This window comes from Primulina eburnea, chromosome 1, assembly GCF_022965805.1.
Source record: "Primulina eburnea isolate SZY01 chromosome 1, ASM2296580v1, whole genome shotgun sequence".
Lineage (NCBI taxonomy): Eukaryota > Viridiplantae > Streptophyta > Magnoliopsida > Lamiales > Gesneriaceae > Primulina > Primulina eburnea.
Genome location: NC_133101.1, coordinates 60,613,342 through 60,633,501, shown reverse-complemented (window position 1 = coordinate 60,633,501; position 20,160 = coordinate 60,613,342). Strand labels below are relative to the sequence as shown.

The window sequence follows — 20,160 nt, the reverse complement described above, 5'->3', positions numbered from 1 at the left end:
AATTGGTTGTCAATTGTCATAACATCAAATTTGTGTTAAAACCAATGTCAATTTTAACTCCATGAGACATATCTCTAAGTGGGTCTAACATAAGATCGTAACCCTATCCATATTCAAAATAAAAAATAATACTCTTAGTATAAAAATTAATACTTTTTCATGAGTGACTAAATAAGAGATCCGTCTCACAATTACGACCCGTGAGACCGTCTCACACGAATTTTTGTCCATATCTCTTGTCTGACGTGTATAATGAAAAATGATTGTTTTTTTTTTATTTCAAAATATCATTTTTTTTTCATTATATTAATGTTCGAATCGACTCCTCCTATCAATATAAACATTCCCTCACTTCGTGAAGTTCTTCCGGTCACACGGAGCTTGTCACATGAAAGGTTTCCTTTTGTTTATTTACTATATTATTTTTGTCAAATAAATATAGATATCTTTTACTATATTATTTAACTTATTGGTGTCTTCAACTGTTTCTTAATTTACCAAAAATGCCCAAATCTCGACATTTTGTTAATTCATCGTATGTAGTAAATCTCGACATTAATTTTGTTTTATTGACTTTAATTTCAGTCGAATGCTCTTGTTCACTAATCTTTGATTTAAATTTATTAACCCATGTCGTAAAACATTGATGGAAGCGAAAAAATATGTTGTGAATTCGAATGCTCTGCAAACGGTGGAATCTCACTTTGTAGATGGATTCTTACGATATACTAGCAGTCGAGTCACACGCAAAAAGAATGAAACGCAAGTGGCCTACCAACTTACAACACTCAAATTCAAATGTTTTTTTTTTGGGTTAAATTAAATAAATATAATTAGAACTCATTTCGACCAAATAAAATAGAATAAATGACATGGAAAGTGATTCAGTGGGCCAAGTTAGCGGGCTAGTCGGTAGTCCAATAAGCTCACCAATCTGGCCTAGAAGTGATTGAATGAGAGCCCAATAAGGGCTGAATACGCCTTCCGTTCCGTGTCAAAGGGTAACACTCGGAAATTTGCAGGCTTTATAACCTACAATAAATTAAACGACAAAATTATATAAATTCAATTAATATAATAATATATAAATGACTCATCACAAGACATTGATTTACAATATTAGATTCTAAGGCAGTGTTTGGTTGGTAGGATTAGGTGGGTTTATTTTTTTTAACCCACCTAATCACCCGTTTGGTACGCGTGATTATTTAATCAAGTCAATCCCTCCTATAAATGATTAGGTTATATTAGGTAGGTTAAAATAATACCTCCTCACCCTTAGGATTATTTATCCAACTCTTAATACCTTCTATTTTTTCAATTTTACCCTTCTCTTTATTTAAACTTACCACCACTTCCAGCCACCGACGCCGCCTCCACGATCGTCGACCGCCGACCGCGGCCGAGCACCGGCCGAACGGCGACGGATTGATAGTCGGTTAGCGACGGTTTGTAAAATTCCGTCGCAAACAGCGACGGTTTTTTAGTAAACCGTCGCTAAAATTCAAATTAGCGACGGTTTCTCAATAATCCGTCGCTAATTTTCCTCTCCCCCACCAACTTTTTCCGACCGCCGCCGCCACTGTCTCCGTCGCGAAAGGGAAGGGCAATTTCGTCTTCTCATCAAAAAATTCAAAATTATCCTACACTTAAAAATCTTACCAAACATAATATTATTTTACACCATATATTACAATCCTACCACAATCATTTTCTTTATCATTTACGTACTAATCATTAGTTTATCCTATCCTTCCAACCAAACGTAGCCTAATACTCTAGAAGGAGATTGAAAAAAAAAAGTCATACAAAAGGACATATGGGGCACACGTCATACTTGCATAAAAGATGCCATTTTGGTCAATTTATTTGCAACGTTAATGAATATATCCAAATTTTTCAATATGGCTACTCGTTCTCTACTGGAAAATTATTTATCTTCCAAATTTTTAATAAAGACAGTTTGTGTTTTAATGAAAATTGATATAATATGTTGATTCGAGCTATTTTTAACACACAAAGAGAGCTGCAACATTTAAAAATCCCTCAACTAATTCACATTTCTTTGGATGAAATTATTAAAAGACGATGTTTTAAACTCTTTTAAATGTAATAAATTAAAAAAATTAAGGGGGTGTATTCAATGTAGGAGATTTATGAACTTTTAATTATTTTTGTAGATTTTAAAAGTTTAGATGTATTCAATATAAACTTTTACATAGTCTATAGAAATCTACTGATATTCAAAATTGATTTTTATAGAGTTTTAAAATGTCAAGTGGTATTCAACGTTGACTTTTAAAAACTCTATAAAAATCTATAGGTATTCAAGTTTTAAAATGTCAAGTGGTATTCACATAAATATGTGAGATTATGTAAAAGTCAATAAAAATCTATCAAATCCATAAAAGTCTATCATTCGATAAGGTTATTAAAAGTCATTAAAACTCTAAATTAAATACACCACGCTAAAATTCATTAAAACTCTAAATTGATTTCACTCCACTAAATTTGGTTTGAACATGAGGTGAAAATACTTACTTGGATCTTTGGAGGTAAGTGCTGCTAATCCGTTGAAAGAACAAGTAGCTCCAGCGGACCTTAGTTGAGTCCAGTAAGATGTAAATGCATAATTGGCATGGTTGACCAATGAATTCGGCATGTAGCATTTCCCACCGGGTTGGATCGGCTCGCAGGTCCCATTGCCCTGACTGCAAGCGTACGCCACCGCCTCGGCCACGGCCGTTTTGTTGTCCCCATTTGCCACCACACACCACAGTCTCCCACTGCTCTCCGGCTTCGGCAGAACGGGGTAGTCTGATACCGAGGTCTTGCCTGATAAATCAATGGGATACACGTGTGACCCGTTCGGATACAACAGCCCGAAATTTCGCTCCGTACCCGGACCCGGCTTCTCGTTCTCGTTGTACAGTGCGAAGATCATGGTTGGGATCACCACACCGGGGCGAGCGGGTGTCCCTATCGGTGGCTTGGCCGTGAATTTCTTGACCACATTGCGGTTGTAAGTTGCGGCGTTGTAGACATTGGCTCCGAGCTGATCCGGGTCTCCTCCACTGGGCCAACCCGTTTCTGCGAGGAATACCCGAAGATTCGGGTACCCGAGCCGCTTCATAGCGAATATAATTGCATCCAACATTTGGTCCAGCAAATTGGTGTAGACCAAACCCGAAACTGGATCCGTGTAGGTTAGATTCGTGGACTCGAGCAAGGCGTATTCAAGGTTAATCTGGAGTGGTTGGCCTACCCACGCGAAATACGTGTACACGTCAACGAAGAAGAAAGATTTGGTCCTATCCAAGAAACGGAGCAATGGTATAATCACTTTTTCCCTAACATCGGACCTGAAAGTGCCGTTGGAGGGCGGGTATGAAGATTCCAGGGCATCCATAGTTAATGGAGTTCCAACCTTGATTTTTTTCAGCCCGAACATTTTCACAGAGTATCTGATTTTACACATGGCTGGGACAAGTTTAAACCAGGTCGACTTCGGTTGGTTGCTTAAAATTTCGTTCCCCACGAGAAGGTAGCGGATCTTAGATTTGCGATAGAAAGGAACAACATTTGATTGCACCCATTCATCCGCGAGCGTTTGGTTAGTGGAAATGTCGGGAATGAGGTTGTTCGGTACCATGATAGAGATTTGAACGTCGGTGCTTTGGATGGATTTCAGGATTTTTGGGTTTGTTCCGTAGATTTTGATGCATTTGGCGTGGAGTTTCTGGACGAGTTTAATGGACTCCGAAGGGGTGGGGAGATTATTGCCCAACTCCCCATAGCACACACCCATTTTCGGCTGCGTTACACCACCTGAAATCAATCCCAAAAAAAAAAAAAAGAGTCATTCATACGCACATAAACGACCCGAACTAGGTAGAGTTTCAAGAAACTTACTGCAGAAAGAAGCTGAAAAACAGAGGAGGCAGAAGAGAAGTGAAATAGCAAATGAATCCATGGCGGCTTAGATTCGTTGTGTCAATATTCAGACGTGATATAAATCGAACAGGAATGATTAATATATCAAGAAATTAATAGTTTGGAGTCATCGATGAACATAACTTTGTACGGATCTGAGAATGATAGACAGGAAAACGTGTACGGAACACTGAGATCTGGAAGACATCTTATCTATATATACTATACTATGCACGTATTGATTGGATTGAGAGATTTTCTGCTCAGGGTATGTTTGATAGGTAGGATGCAATTAGGGTGAGCAAAATATCGGTCAAATCGAGAAAACCGAAAAAACCGAAAAAATTTAGAAATTCGGTTCGGTTTAATCGGGTTATTCGGTTTATAAATTCGGTTTATTCGGTTCGGTTCGATTTTTTGGGAAAAAAAATCGGTTAGACCGATAAAACCGAATATATATATATATATAATATATGTTGGGCCTCAAATTTGGATAGGATGCATTTTTATTTCTACTGGGCTTTTTACATGATGGAAAGTTGGAAACCCAATTCTATTGAATAAACACAACTATTGGCTTCGTTTTCTTAATTGATCAAACTTAGGCTAGGTGAATTGATTATCTCTGTATATTTGAATCATGTATTAAATTCAATTGTAGTTTTGTGTAAATATGTTTAAAAAGTTTATTTAATAAAAAATCGGTTATTTCGGTCGAAAACCGAAATAACCGAATTTTTATCGGTTCGGTTTCCTCGGTTTTCTTTTCAAAATTCGGTAGGTTCGATTTTTCCAAAAAAAAATCGGTCGGTTCGGTTTTCGAAAAGTTCGGTTCGATCGGTTCGGTTCTGTTCTGACCGATTGCACACCCCTAGATGCAATAATTAGTATATATCAATTTTGTGTGATTGTTTAACTTGCATGCAGAGATAGTTAGTATTGTAGATTAAATTTGATTTCGTTTGGTATGCTTTTTTTATTTCAAAGATAAAATTGTGTATAATTTTTTTATATGACAAAAACACATATCTTATTATGCGATTCCACTGTGGCACTTAGGGGTGATCACGGTGCGGTTTTGCGATTTTTTAAAAAAAATTCAAACCGAATTGCCATATGCGGTCGGTTAGTATTTTGAAAAAATAATCGCGGTTTTACATGAAGAATTAGTATTACGGTTTTTAGCGGTTTTTAGCGGTTGCGGTCGGTTTACGGTTTTTTAATGAAAAATATTAGAACATATATTTTAATTTATTTGAAAACAACAACAATATAGTGTCTTCAAATATAAATTATAGTTCAAAGCATATAAAGATAAAAATAGATAAAACAATAATCAAGATTTAAAACTAAGTTAATAATTTAACAACACAACATACTTACAACAAAAATGACATTTATACTATTTTATCATTTTTCTACTTTCAAACTTCAAACTAAATATTATAGCAAAAGAAATAAATAATCTAATAAAATATTAATATGAAGAATAATTAAGAAGAAGAAGATAAGTTTTATTTGTAAAAATAATAATTTTGAAGAAAGTTGAGATTTAATGAATGACAACTTCTTAATTTGAATATAGTATTTACAAATTATTATAATTCTAGGCCAAATATTATGGCAAGCGGTTTAGGCGGTGCGGTTTGGTGCGGTTTTTGGCAAAAAAAAATAACCGAACCACGTATGCGGTGCGGTTTACGATTACTGTTTTTAATCGCGATTTTTTTTAAATATTATGAAAAACGGTGCGGTGCAATTCGGTTCGGGCGGTTCGGGCGGTTAATAAAAAAATTTGATCACCCCTAGTGGCACTGTCTTATTTATTCACCATATAGCCTCATCGTTTTTTCCTCGTTCACCGTTTTTCCTGTCCCCAAGAAAATACGCACCATCGTGTTGCGGAGAAAGGAAATTCTTTTTTACGACTTGTTGTTTCTATTGCTGCGATTTTGTGTACGTGTTCAGCATATCTAGGGTATTATCTATCAATAACAAATGTCAAGAGTCACAATACCTTGCCTCACCGAAGATTTTTTTCTCCATCATTTTCAAGCTCACATAGTACTTTAATCTCGAGCCGAAAGTTATACTTCGAATTTAAGAGAATTAGACCACACATGATATTATTACTTCATAGATACAAATAAAAAACATTTATCAGATCTTGGGACGGTTGTCGATTGATTTCAAATCCATCGATTTTGATTATAGTTTTATTGTTAATAATAAAATAATAGATGCAATCTTGAACATATACATTACTTATTTACACATTTTTCACAAATTAGAATGCATTTCAAATATCAAATTCATCGTAATTAATATTAAACACTATTGCGTTAGTTTATGGTCTTTATTTTCTAAAACTACAATTCATCAACAATTTTATGTTTGAAAATATGATAATAAATAATTAATTGATTTAATAATAGATCTCTTGTGAGACGATCTCACGAATCTTTATCTGTAATACGAGTCAAATCTGCCCGTATTTGTAATAATAAGTAACTATTTTGATATAAAAAGTAAATATTTTTTATTAGTGGCCCAAGTAGAAGATTTGTATCACAAAATTGACACGTGAGACTATCTCACGATTTTTTTTTAGTTGCTTTAATGAACAAGTAATAGGTTATATCAACCAACGTCTGACAAATTGTGATTTGAAGATATTGTACAAATGATCGAGTTATTAATCTCGGGTAAGAAGATTTTGCTAACCTCGAAGAATTTATGATAAATTTAAAAATTAAAGAACAGACGTATTTAAATAATGTATTTGCAACCACGAGTTAACTAGCTGCATCTAAATGTCCCCCAATATATATATATATATATATATATATATAGAATTCTAAAACACTTTGTTCCAAGTTAAAATATTTTATATATATATATATATATATTGTGAAGGCAGTAAAATATTTTAACTTGGAACAAAGTGTTTTGGAATAGAATTTTCTATCATATATACATATGTATATATTGTGAAGGCAGTAAAATATTTTAACTTGGAACAAAGTGTTTTAGAATAGAATTTTCTATCTACATGTGGAAGTTTCCACAAGAAAATGAGCCTTGATAATAAATAACCTTTTGTACTGCTTTAATTTCCATCTTTTCAGAATGTTTGCATTTTAAGTCCCTCTACTTTTCAGATTTCCCGACTTTTAAGTTTTAACAGCACTTTCATGTCATTTGTTTCTGGGATAAATTTGGAAAATATATTCCTAATATTGATAAAATGGTATATCCATGAGTGGTTGATTAATCCTGAAAACACTAAAGATGAAACCATGTTCTAATTTAATTTGCAACCAGCAACTACTAATTTTCAGACTGCACTGGTGAACCTCCATAGTGACGCAATTGTCTGCAAATTACGTTAGTTAGATAAATTACATTGAAAAAACTTTATATGGCAAGTTCATTCAATGAAGTGTTGGGGAGGAGGATTGAACTCCTGACAATAATAATTCAAATACTCTGCCAACTTGAAAACTCTTAGTGTGCATGTTCTAACTTGTTTGAATAATATTGAAAATGATTTTCATCTTTTAAAAATAAGATTTCTTAATTAAAATATGGCAAAAATTTTAATAGACAAAAACAAGTTACAATATAGTAATAAAGTCAATTGAACATGTTTAATATGGTCGGCTATTGTATTCATTTGAGAATTTACTCAATAAATACAAATAAATAATGCTGTGAATTTAATCGTCGTATCCTGGAAAAAAATAGATTAGCAAATGTTAGTTTTATTGTGCACAAAATCTTTTATGTAAGTGAATGAAGATCGTAATATATAATCGTCCAACATTTGATATTTTTAAATTAAATAAATCTCATGTGAAAAATTTCATATATCTATATTCGTGAAATAAATCGAATAGTCAAAAACTAATACTTTTGTATAAAAAATATGAATTATAAACAAGAACATGTAAATCGAATTATGTTACATAGAATTACCATTTGATTAAAAAATTAAAAATAAATTGGACGAGTCTCTAGAATGATCCTGACCACTCATCAAACTCGGGCCACCAAACCCTAACAGAGAACTCTCTAGAAACCCCGGCCTTCTTAAATACCTCGTTCCATCTGACAACTCGGCAATTCCACTCTACCAGTGCGCAATTATTCATCCGCTTTAGGAAATTGTTTTACTGCCTTAACGACTAGAATGGAGGACGATTTCGATATGACGCCGCCGGCGGAGGGAATGGACGAGGACATGGATATGCCGGAGGAGAGCTCCTACATGAAAATCGGTGAAGAGAAGGAGATCGGGAATCAAGGTTTGAAGAAGAGACTTGTTAAAGAGGGTGAAGGTTGGGATACTCCGGATAATGGCGATGAAGTTGAAGGTAAATTGGTCGCTCCTGATTATGTCCGGGGCTGTTTCTCCTTATTGATTGATTGTTGACATTTTTATTGCGATTTTTGTAGTTCATTATACTGGAACGTTGTTGGATGGGACCAAATTTGATTCGAGTCGCGATAGGGGGGATCCTTTTAAGTTCACTCTTGGTCAAGGTTAGTAAATCAGCATCGAATCTTCTGATTTAAGCTTTTCATGCTTTTCTCTGTCTAATCCTTGCGTCCGAAAAGGATTGGATTATTGTTATTGATTGTTAGTAACCGACTTCATCAGTGATTCGTACTTTTAGAGATGCGCATATATGTCGTCATCTTTGTCATATTGACAGTGACTCACGCATGCTGTATAGGTAGGAGGATAGGAGTTAACTTCAAATGTACTTGTGCATATTATGTCATGAAACTTGGTACTGGTTTCATGAAAGACAATGTACTGGTGATCATCGCAATTTTTTTTTAATATATGAGCTGCCGTAGAAAAATTGGAGTATGACACTTCGTTGGCGCAACTGATCGAAAAAACAATAATTGCTGTTTGATTCGCTATTATAAGAGTAAAGAGTATATTGAAATGGCTGTTAATGTTTTGGAACATCCTCGACACTGATCGAAAAAAATAATAATTGCTGTTTGATATCGCAATTTGTAAGAGTATATTGAACTGGCAGTTAAAGTTTTGGAGAGATAATTAAAATAGAGAAATCATTTGTTTATCTACCGTGGATGAACCAACAGGCATGTGATGTTCTTGGGTTGTTGATGCATCATATTGAAACATGCAAGCCAACGTAGAGTCACAAAATGGACATCATCCTATTTTGTTATTCTGTGACCTTTTTATTTGTCTTCCACCTGCACTGCTCTCAGGATTTGTAGAAATTATTTTCGTCTTCATTTTTTCGTGCCGTACACATGATATTTTTGTGTCGATTTTCCTGTTACTGCCGGTTTGGAAAATAAGTTACTTCCTCCATCTTGTGACAGGGCAAGTCATAAAGGGATGGGATCTAGGTATTAAAACAATGAAGAAGGGTGAAAATGCCGTTTTCACAATTCCAGCTGAGTTGGCTTATGGTGAATCTGGCTCACCTCCGACCATTCCACCAAACGCGACTTTGCAGTTTGATGTGGAATTGCTGGCTTGGGTTAGCGTGAAGGATATATGCAAAGATGGCGGGCTGTTTAAAAAAATCCTCATCCAAGGAGAGAAATGGGAGAATCCTAAGGATCTAGATGAAGTTCTTGGTATGGGAACAATTCTCCAATTTCTATCTTAGTTGCTAAAAGACCAATTAAGCCCTAACATACTATGCTGCTTTCTCTAATCCAGTTAAATACGAAGCCAAGCTGGAAAATGGTACCGTTATTGGAAAGTCAGATGGAGTTGAGTTCGCTGTTGAAGAAGGTACTCTTTTGAAGAATTAAGTAGTATTTAATTTTCCATGAGAGAGCTCCGTTCTTTTGTTATTTAGACCTTACCTAATAGGATCGGTAACTCTGTCGTTAGGCTATTTCTGTCCTGCTCTTTCCAAGGCTGTGAAGACAATGAAGAAAGGAGAAAAGGTCCTCCTAACAGTCAAACCTCAATGTAAGTTATATGGTTGCAAGTTATCAAGACACTGCAAATTGGTTGAATTCAACAGCATAAATATCCCCTTATCTACTTAATGCAGATGGTTTTGGTGAAAAGGGCAAACCAGCTTCTGGTGATGAAGGAGCTGTTCCCCCCAATGCCATATTGAATATTTTTTTGGAACTTGTGTCATGGAAGACAGTTTCTAATGTCACGGATGACAAGAAGGTCGTTAAGAAAATACTGAAAGAAGGGGAAGGATATGAGCGTCCAAATGAAGGGTCAGTTGTTAAATGTAAGCACATGAAACGATCTCGGTGTTTTTGTTCCTCTCAATTATTGAACTTGTGAATCTAACAGTCACATTTATTTATTGGTACAGTGAAATTGATTGGAAAGCTAGGGGATGGTACTGTTTTTATTAAGAAAGGCCACGGGGAAAGTGAGGACGATCTTTTTGAATTTAAAACAGATGAAGGTATATATCTGTTTGCCATTTCTGTTTTCTGCATATCTGTAGTTGATTCTTACCACTCCTTTTAAACAGGGCAAGTGATTGATGGGTTGGATAGGGCTGTGATCACAATGAAGAAGGGTGAGGTGGCACATTTGGAAATTGCCCCAGAGTATGCATTTGGTACAGTGGAGTCGCAGCAAGAGCTTTCTACAGTTCCTCCCAACTCAACTTTGTATTATGATTTGGAGCTCGTCTCTTTTGTCAAGGTTAAATATTAATGTTGGTTTTTTTTAGCGTTTGAGTGAATTGGTCAGAGTGACAAATTGGAGACTTCGTATGTTACCTGGTATTTCAGGAGAAGGAATCTTGGGACATGAAGACAGAAGAAAAAATCGAGGCAGCTGGCAAGAAGAAGGAAGAAGGGAATGCACTTTTTAAGGCTGGCAAATATGAGAGAGCCTCCAAGAGATATGAGAAGGTTAACAAGTTGGTGTTTTGATTTTCGAAAACTTGTGTCTATATCTTGTCATGTTGTGGCTCACGTAAAAATTTATGACCAGGCTGCAAAGTACATTGAATACGACACATCTTTTAGTGAGGAGGAAAAGAAGCAGTCCAAAGCATTGAAGGTGACTTGCAACTTGAACAACGCCGCTTGCATGTTAAAACTGAGAGATTATAAGCAGGCAGAGAAGCTTTGTACCAAGGTTTGATTTAGATTTTTCATCTCTTCCTTGTGTGTACTTTTTCAAGTACATTATGATCTTGAAGGGCTAATGATGAGCACGATGTGAAGGTGTTGGAACTCGAGAGTACGAACGTGAAGGCTCTGTATAGGAGAGCTCAAGCTTACATGCATGCAGCAGATCTTGATTTGGCTGAACGTGATATTAAGAAAGCTCTTGAAATTGATCCTGACAATAGGTACTTTTAATCGTTCTGGCCGCACAGTCCCAAAATGATTTTGTTTCATCCGAAGGTTTATTTATTTATTTACTTTTGTGCTAATGGAAATAGTGAGGTGAAGCTTGGGTACAAAGCTCTTAAAGTGAAGGCAAAGGAATACAACAAGAAGGATGCCATGTTTTATGGCAATATGTTTGCCAAACTATGTACGTAAGATGCAACCCGTTGAAGCTAATATCGTGAGTTGCATCATTCGTTTTTCGTATGTCTAATTGATCATGTGTGCAACTGTGATTTCTTTCTTAATAGTGAAGCCGAACGCAGCTCCTAAGGAGGCAGAGGCAATGAGCATCGACAGCAAGGCATGATTCAGTGGGACGCGGATTTTCATTTTGTTTTAGAAACCTAGTTGGTTACCGTTGAAGGATACCTTATTTTCGATTATGGGTTTTGATATATATATACATATATATATATATATATATATATGAGTTTGTAAACTTGAGCTGTATCTGCATAATCTGATGCTGAGGTGTTGTCTTTCGAATTTAGAGGGGTACAATAATATCTTCTATTATTGCCGAAATATCATAGTTTGTTTCATCTCTGAGACTTTAATTCCTTCTTTCTTAAAAACTTGTTTTTGGTTTATCTCGATTAGGTATACGGGGAAAAGATTTCACGGATAAAATTGATATTAACAATTTTATTGATTTATTGATCCGAATAAAAGTTTTTTCTCAGAAAATATAATTTGTGATATCATCTCAAACTAATTCTTGATTCTATTCCTATCGAAATCTATAAATCAAAATTTTGAATAATTACATTTAATTGGGAGCCACACATGACAGCCGTGAAAATGGAATACAGTGAAACTTTTTACCCCAAGCGGCTGTGGCTTAGCTGGTGTTAATCCCCTGGCTTCATGTGGAGCCATATCATGAATCTAGATTGAAAGAACAATTCCTAAAACTAGAATCTCAGTAAACGTTAGTTAAATGGGATACAAAGGAATATCTTATATCTGATGTTTAAACATGTGAACCACCTACCACGTGCACATCAGTATAAATGACTTGCAGGCGACTGCCATCTTGCGCAAGAGCACTGTGTTCATTCCCGAACCAGAGGATCTTGCTTTACGTTGCTCTAGTAAACAAGATATAAACGGTTATAGGGAAAGCCTTCGGTCAAAGGGAAATCTCAAAATCATGAATCATGCTAGTGTTGATTGTTTAATCAGGAGACCATCAAAATTCTAGCATTGTCACGGGAAGGAGCAACGATTAACATAGCATTCCGCTCAACCCGATTTCAGCTCTGCAACAGCATGATTTTCATTTCATATTTGGCAACTTCCAAACATGCAAATCATTTTTAACCAAAACAAACCAGAAATAGTGTCTCAAAGATCTTGGGTCAGATTTCAAGTTCCAAGACTGCTGATATTTAAAAGACCAATCGAAGAAAGCAAAGCATCTACATTTAACGGCTTAGGAAGTGCAATCCATTCAACAAAGTACAGTAGGACTTCTCATTCAGAAAACGGTCTCTCTTACGAAATTTTTCAACGAGTTCGAAAGCATCATTACCCCTGCCATCCCTACACATTTCGTCCAACAAGGTCTTGTAGGTTAGCAAATCAGGTGACATAGAATTATCCAACATATCGAACAAAGCCTCAATCGAATCCTCAAACCTCCTTTCCATGGCCAGACTACAAATCAAGATCAAATAAGTACTCCCCTTCGGAACCAACCCTTTTTCTCTCATCTCCTTGTAAAATCCCAATCCCTGATTCACCCTCCCTTTCTCGCATAACCCTTTGGCAATATAACTATATGTATAAGCATTTGGCTCGCAACCATACAAACCCATTTCTCGAAAAACACGAATCGCCTCGTCCATTTCAAGACACTTTGAGAAAGCCTTGATTATCATATTCAGCACAAATGAGTCTGGTATAACCCCATGGGCCTTCATTTGCTTAGCTAACGACCTAACAGCATGCAGATATACATAGCATACATTCAACCGATCGAATTTCTTCAAAAGAGAGTTCAATAGCAAAGCATACGTCTCTAAACTAGGCTTGGCATCATCGGATTTTGTCATTTTCTTATATATATCAAAAGCGCGATTAAACAGGTGTTTACGTCCGCAGCAAAATTTAATCATGGCATTAAACAAGTGGAGATTTGGGGGGCAAGCACCGGCGATAACCTCTTCAATCAAAGTCTCCGCCACCCCATAGCGCTTACCGGACACTGCGATTCCAATCATCGTGAGGTACGTGAGGTCGTCGTGCTTGTAGTATCTCTGCTGAGCCGTCCACCGGAAAATGTCGAGTGCGATATCCGGGTCAGGTTGGGATCGTAGGACTAGATCCACGTCAGATTGAGTGAACCCAGGTTTGAGGTTCTGGATCCCGGTCTCGAATTGTTTTACCAGTGGCGTTCGGGTACGAGGATTCATGTAGAGGTGGTGGCTTACATCGGCGGAGGAGGAGGAGGTGGTGCTGGAGAGGGGACGGAGAGCAAGACGGATGAGGAGGGTTGGCCGTAAAAGGAACCTCATCGGTGGTGGTGTGAGGTGTCGGTAATTCGGTGGCCGCTACTCACTAGCTTCTGTAAGCTTCAAATTTGGGCTTTCACGTGGGCCTCGACCTGGGCCTGTTCTGGGCTTGGTCATTTCCATCTTGTTAAGCCTCTGACCACCTGTGTAGAAAATCCACTCCCTCCCAAGAACGAAATAAATCTTTATTTTATTTAATTTTTCATTGCGAATTTTTTTTATAATCACTTATTTTTTAAATTTGCAAAAACTCATCCATGATAACTTATTTTTAGAGTCATGGTGTTTATCATGAAATTTGTGGGGCGTTCCAAGCACGTGATCGTGTCAAATATGGAATGATTTGACTTCTTTATCGAGCTTCGTGTGTTTTGATTATGTTGTTAGTTCTAATTCCTTCGGTATGACTTCGAAACAAAAAATGTAAATTGAGGAATATGATGAAATTATAGATAAAATCTATAAATAACATCAAATTTAATTACGTTGTTATTAACATGAATGATATTTTTACAATAAAATTGGAGGAATATGTCAAAATCTAAAGAAACTAGAATGCTGGAAATTGAAAATATACATATAAATTGTTGAGAGAAATTGAAGAAGCTCTGCTGCTGCTTTTTGTTGAATATTTTTTGTGTTTTTTTTTCTGATTCTTTATCTCAAATTTTGTTCTACTCTACCGAACAGTTTAGTCATCTTCCACGATCCATCATAGTGGATCATAGATCAATTCATCTCATTGTAGTCTTCAACTGACTCTTTCTTGGACTTGTCTACTGGACCTCCCCACATTCTGTGTGCTTCTATTGTCATCGGACTTCAAATTTGAACTAAATACATCGGTTTCCATGTTTATTCAATTTTGGTCCCATTTCAACTCCATCTTTTGTCTTTCGACAACAACTAATAAAAAATGGAGTCTTGAAGATATTCATAAAAAAAATTTCCTGTCCAGTTAAAGAAAATATGTGGTGCAAGAGAAGAAAATTTTCACTTCATCTTGCCTCTACTATTAAGGGAAAAAAGAAAATGCACATCCAAAAAAAAAAGAGGAAAGATTAATAGAGGTTAAGCGGTAAATTTACATTGCTTATAATGGACGAGCAAGTGGTAAGACAAAAGTGTTCCTATTGATTATTCATTACTTAGATGAGTGGGTTTCATGTGAGACCATCTTACGCATCTTAATCTATGAGACGGGTCAATCCTATCCATGTTCACAATAAAAATTGATGCTCTTAGCATAAAAAGTAATATTTTTCATGGATGACCCAAATAAGAGATCCGTTTCACAAACACGATCCGTGAGATCGTCTCACACAAGTTTTTGTCTACTTAAATATCTGTTTCTTAGCATATGATACATACTGATTTTTTTCCCAAAAAAAATAGATAATGATATGTAAATATTTTTAAAACTATTTAAAATACTCATAATTTACAATTTTGTTGGGTTCAATAATTGTCCCTATTTGGTAAAGCGATCGAATCATGATGCTTGAGCTGTTGTACGTTTTAAAATATTTGGGTTGCACTATTATCACAAACTATAGTTTTTGGTAAAACTCTATTCTACAAATTTAATTTTATTTTTCTAATATATGTTATTTGTCATAAATCACATAAAAGAAGGATATTCTCTTTAATCTTTGAATTTTCTATAAATGCATACTTAAATCAAGTTGCTTAGACTATAAGGTAAGAAATTTGGCAGCACAGAAAGACTTGAAAAGGCCACAAATCCAACTGCGACGCACATTTGCAAATTGTTTTAAACTTTTACACACACAAAATCATTTTCAGAGAATCTTTATGATTGTAACGGGAATTTAATATTGAGACTAATAATTTCGTACCTAATTAAAATAATTAAAGGCTGAAATTACAGAAATCTTTTGTTAATCCCCAGAAAGTTTGTATTTTTATTAGCCATTTGTCGTCAAATGATTAATATATAGCTAAGGGCATCTTTCATAACCCCATCAAACTCCACTACTCAACCTTTTTCTTCTTATTATTAATCTTTTTTTAAAAAAATATACATATTATATTTTGCAGTCAGAATCTTATCATTGACAACCTTGGGATTCTTCTTATTTCCATTTTTAATTATTGGTTTAGGTTAATATACGATGATACTTTCTTATGTTATAATGTCATTAGATTATGTGAGTCACTCGTATTTTTATAGAATTCGATGATCCATAAATATGTCGTCCAATCGAATAAGTGATATCATAATTTGGAACTTATCCACGTTTTCAATGGCCGGAAAGAAGTGGAAAGACGACAGAAGCTTCTGATTAGGAAAAATGGGTGAAAATTACATTGTCTCCCTTAATATGTGCCACAAATTACGATGTGATTGCGGTGAAAATTTAATTGGAATGATTATCATTTGTATTAAGGCTTGAAATGATATTGATGTCCCACACATACAGCTGGTTACAGCAAAAGTATCCATCATAACCACTGGATAATTGACCTAACCATATTCAAAAATGTAGAAAAAGATACCAATGAATCTTGTAGAATTGGTAAACCAAGAACAAGAAAAGTCATATCGTGTTCAAGTCAAACACAAAAACTTGTGTGAGACGGCGTGAGACAGATCTTTTATTTGGGTCATCCATGAAAAATTATTACTTTTTATGCTAAGAGTATTACTTTTTAAGCAAAAACTTGTGTGAGACGGTCTCACGGGTTATATTTGTGAGACGGATCTCTTATTTAGATCATCCATGAAAAGGTATTACTTTTTATGCTAAGAGTATTGCTAGAAATTGTGGATATGAGTAGGGTTGACCCGTCTCACGAGATTCACTCTACTTTTTATTGTGAATATCGGTAGGGTTAACCCGTCTCACAGATAAAGATTCGTGAGATCAGTATCAGGAGAGATTCACTCCGAGTAAAATTGGAGAAAAAAGATCTAGAAATCCATATATTTACAAGAAATATTATGATGAAATCTTGTTTATTTCGTATTTTAACTAATTAAAATATTATCTTCCATTACAAGTACATATTCAATTAATGCTCTTGAATATTCTAATATTACAATGGGTACTCAAAAAACATCCCGAAAGAAAGAGTAGGAAATAGGAAATCGATTAAAATACATAAATAATAGAAGAAATATATATGTATATCAGGTTCGGTCTACGAAATCAATTAGCAATTTCTTCTGGCCAGATGGAACCATAGTTGTCAAGTCTTTACACTACATAGCCTTTTTCTTGTTTCTTGGGAGCTTTAAATCTGCCATTGAAGAGTAGTTTTCACCGCTCAACTTTCAAATCGCACGTTTGATCCATCTGGAAAATGCTAAGCAGATCACCTTCGCTGAATCCCGGGAACTGAACCATCGCGAAAAGACTTCTAATCAGCGATGTTCTTTGGACAAAATTTTAGGCCAATATATGGAAACACACAGGAAATATTTCAAATTTAACTTACACCAAATCCACCAGGGCTTAAATTTTGGCTCGGTTGCCTGTTTGGTGTAGGATTATGCAATTGATGTACATTCAAGAAAGCTGGTGCAGAGGAGTCCAAAGGGTACATTTGTTTTGGCACATTTTCCATGTTACAATCCAGGCCTGGGTTTACTGAGGCTAGTTTCATCGACAGGAACTGTAAAAACAACAAAGAACACAGTAAGATCTTTAATAATAGACAAGAAAGTCAATACTACATTCGACTGATTTATGATGAATTTACCTCGACCTGACGTTGCAATGATTGTACATAATTTATGATTTCGTCGAGCATCAGTGCCTTCCCAGTCACCTGAGTCAGAAGAAATGCACAATATCAAGTTTCTTGATGGGTTTTTTTCTTAAAGAAATTCAAAAAAGTTTAAGTGAACCTAAAATTTGCATACATACCTTATTACAACCTGGTACAAGATCCTGGAGAAGTTTCATTCTCTCGCTGATTTTCTCTCGTCGGACCTAATCAAACAGTTTCGGCATATAATTAAACACGATGATCACAAGATTTTGAAAGAACAAACATGTGGGAAAATTTTGGCCTACTCTTTCTGCTAAGCTGTGGCTATCAGTGGCTTGACCCCTTCTTGCTCTGACATGAATGTAGTCCTTTGGGGGTTCAGGTGGCTTTTGATTAGTCTTTTGTTTCTCATTTTCATCAATGTCTTCCTCCTCTGGTTTAGCAGTGCCATTTTCGATTTTGCCGCTTTCTGCTGATTTTGAACGCTTGATATTCTCATCAGCGTCGCCCTTGAACCCCTGATGATAACACAAGTGTTTTTTTTTAAGTAAATATGTCCAAATTTCTTTGAATGTCCAGGGAAAGTGACATACATTGTACTGAATCTCGATACCTTAGCTAAAGTGGATCCATCTTCTTTTGATTTTCCCCCGGGTACTGGTTTCCTTTTTCTTGAATTCAGCTCGTTCGAGAGTTTTGAACCTGTTTCTGCAACTGGGATTTGATCAGAAACGGAGGATTTTTCGTTAAAATCCGAGACAAATTCGTTAATTGGGGCTCTAGTTTCGTTCCTGTGTTGGCACAATTCTTGGCTTTTGAGCTGCGACTCATCTTGCTTGAGAGAAGGGCTGCTAGAAATTCGGGATAGCTTTCCATTCTCCATCACTGGAGTCCTGGCTCTCGGTAACAATCCAGCATTGTTTATCCCCGCAAATGGAGGTGTCCTCCCATTGAAACTCCATCTGCCGAAGCAAGAAAACTTGGCAGCTCTTTCCGAAAAACCAGGATCAGTGGAAAACGAAGGAAGAGGACTCAGCGGCACCGAATATCCCAACTTGGGGGCGTGTACTTGATCAAGAATCGGAAAATTCAGCTTCGGAGGAGAACTTAAAGGAGTACTGTAACAAGAATCACTAGTGTTAGCATTAACATCATGACAATAACCACCCCCCGCCATGACGGTGGTCGCAGACGGTGGTAAGAGGCCGGAGTTCCGAGCTCCGCCGCCCAGTTTCCCTATCAATTCTTGGAGGATGAAAGCGTCAGTTGACAATCCAGAGGTGGAAGGCGATTGGGAAGACAACATTGAGCTGAAAGCTGACTCAAAATGCGAATATTGGTCGACCGAGGAACTGTGGGTCAACAAAGATTGCTCCACCTCGGAATTGAGCGCATTCCAAGCCATTGGCGTAATGGTTTCAAAATCCAGCGGCTGCGGAGATGTGATCCCCACATTTATGAAGTACTCGGTGTCCATCATCAATGGAAAATGAAAGGAATAGCAGAGCTGACAGAAAGTGGAGAAACAAGGGAGGAAGAAAGTTCGGGTGATGATCAAGTTTTATAGTGGCGGAAAGGAAAACGAAAAAGAGTTTCATTTTCCCATAAATTAATTTTTATACATAATCTAATTTTTAATTATTTATTTTTGCCATAAAGTTTAGTTATTCTAGACCCAAATCAAGAAATTAAGTTTAATTACAAACTTTTACAATTTCGTAGTGATTAATGTAGCCGTGAAAACCGGAGGTGGAAAAGGTTAAATGCCGGGCCTTAAACGTCAAACCACCAAAATGTCCACCCTCTCTTGAAATTGTCAAACTATTTTAAAATAAATCGATTATCTTAATGGACGGTCTTACGAATATATTCATACATACAGTAAAAAATAATATTTTTAACGTAAAAAATAATATTTTTTCATATATATAGTCAGAGCAGAGATCAATATCACAAGATTGATTTATGTTTAAGATATATTTTTTAGAATCGAAATTGTATTTTTTTTTCAACAAAAAACTTATAAAATACAAGAGAAAAATCCAATGTGATTATGATTTGAGAAAATAAATTGAGGATATTAATAATGTCGTTAAAAAACTAAAAGACAAATTAAGGTGTAATTAGTAATGTTTTGAGTTTTAAGTAATACTTCCCCAAAATTAATATGTAGCTAAGGATTCATCATTTAATGATGGTTGTTATTTATTTATTTTTCTTGGTCTTATTAAATTAGATATTTACGCTTGAACTTTTGGCGACATAATGTAGAAGGGTCGCTTTAACAAATATTGCTCATGTCACCATATTTTCCACCGGCGTATATTATACCCCAAAACCCATTATTATCCGGCTCGGACTCGTTTCTAGACCCGCCCCATTTCCTATTTCACCAGGGTTTCACATATCGCATGTATATATAATGTGATGAATTTCAAATTTACCAAACTGATGTATAAATAAGTAAGATATGTAATTTATATTAAGAGATAATATAATTGGGAGGGGTTTGTGTAAGGTCCGAGATTTTAATTATCGTAATCTGAGATTAATCTGAAATGATTATTGATTAATTAAGGTAAATATA

General features: G+C 35.7%; 4 protein-coding genes across 5 annotated transcripts; 1 reads left to right on the top strand and 3 right to left on the bottom strand.

Annotated features, from left to right (window-relative positions):
* Positions 1–741: 741 nt before the first annotated feature.
* LOC140813496 (probable glucan endo-1,3-beta-glucosidase A6) lies at positions 742–4,175 on the bottom strand. Its single transcript, XM_073171995.1, has 3 exons — positions 3,913–4,175; positions 2,542–3,828; positions 742–1,032 (listed from the first exon to the last, which is right to left on the bottom strand). Exons 1-3 carry the CDS (start codon positions 3,971–3,973, stop codon positions 995–997), a joined length of 1,386 nt encoding a protein of 461 aa, XP_073028096.1. The 5' UTR covers positions 3,974–4,175; the 3' UTR covers positions 742–994.
* A 3,805-nt stretch (positions 4,176–7,980) lies between these two features.
* On the top strand, positions 7,981–11,883 carry LOC140836508 (peptidyl-prolyl cis-trans isomerase FKBP62-like). 2 transcript variants are annotated; one of them, XM_073202083.1, is made up of 13 exons: positions 7,981–8,309; positions 8,392–8,478; positions 9,307–9,567; positions 9,653–9,727; positions 9,830–9,910; positions 9,996–10,190; positions 10,278–10,373; positions 10,443–10,618; positions 10,708–10,830; positions 10,913–11,059; positions 11,149–11,276; positions 11,370–11,497; positions 11,568–11,883. In XM_073202083.1, the coding sequence occupies exons 1-12, from the start codon at positions 8,126–8,128 to the stop codon at positions 11,470–11,472; spliced, it is 1,656 nt and encodes a 551-aa protein (XP_073058184.1). In that variant the 5' UTR covers positions 7,981–8,125; the 3' UTR covers positions 11,473–11,497; positions 11,568–11,883. The 2 variants fall into 2 exon arrangements, with proteins under 2 accessions (XP_073058184.1, XP_073058174.1); XM_073202073.1 differs by having other exon boundaries at positions 7,982–8,309; positions 11,370–11,464.
* Positions 11,884–12,119: 236 nt separating this feature from the next.
* Positions 12,120–13,994, bottom strand: LOC140836517 (pentatricopeptide repeat-containing protein At3g25210, mitochondrial-like). Its single transcript, XM_073202096.1, has one exon. It carries the CDS (start codon positions 13,836–13,838, stop codon positions 12,747–12,749), a length of 1,092 nt encoding a protein of 363 aa, XP_073058197.1. The 5' UTR covers positions 13,839–13,994; the 3' UTR covers positions 12,120–12,746.
* A 2,804-nt stretch (positions 13,995–16,798) lies between these two features.
* LOC140836500 (transcription factor bHLH78-like) lies at positions 16,799–19,152 on the bottom strand. The gene is made up of 6 exons (XM_073202060.1): positions 18,187–19,152; positions 17,879–18,091; positions 17,729–17,794; positions 17,562–17,630; positions 17,298–17,474; positions 16,799–17,197 (listed from the first exon to the last, which is right to left on the bottom strand). Exons 1-6 carry the CDS (start codon positions 19,051–19,053, stop codon positions 17,120–17,122), a joined length of 1,470 nt encoding a protein of 489 aa, XP_073058161.1. The 5' UTR covers positions 19,054–19,152; the 3' UTR covers positions 16,799–17,119.
* Positions 19,153–20,160: the final 1,008 nt, after the last annotated feature.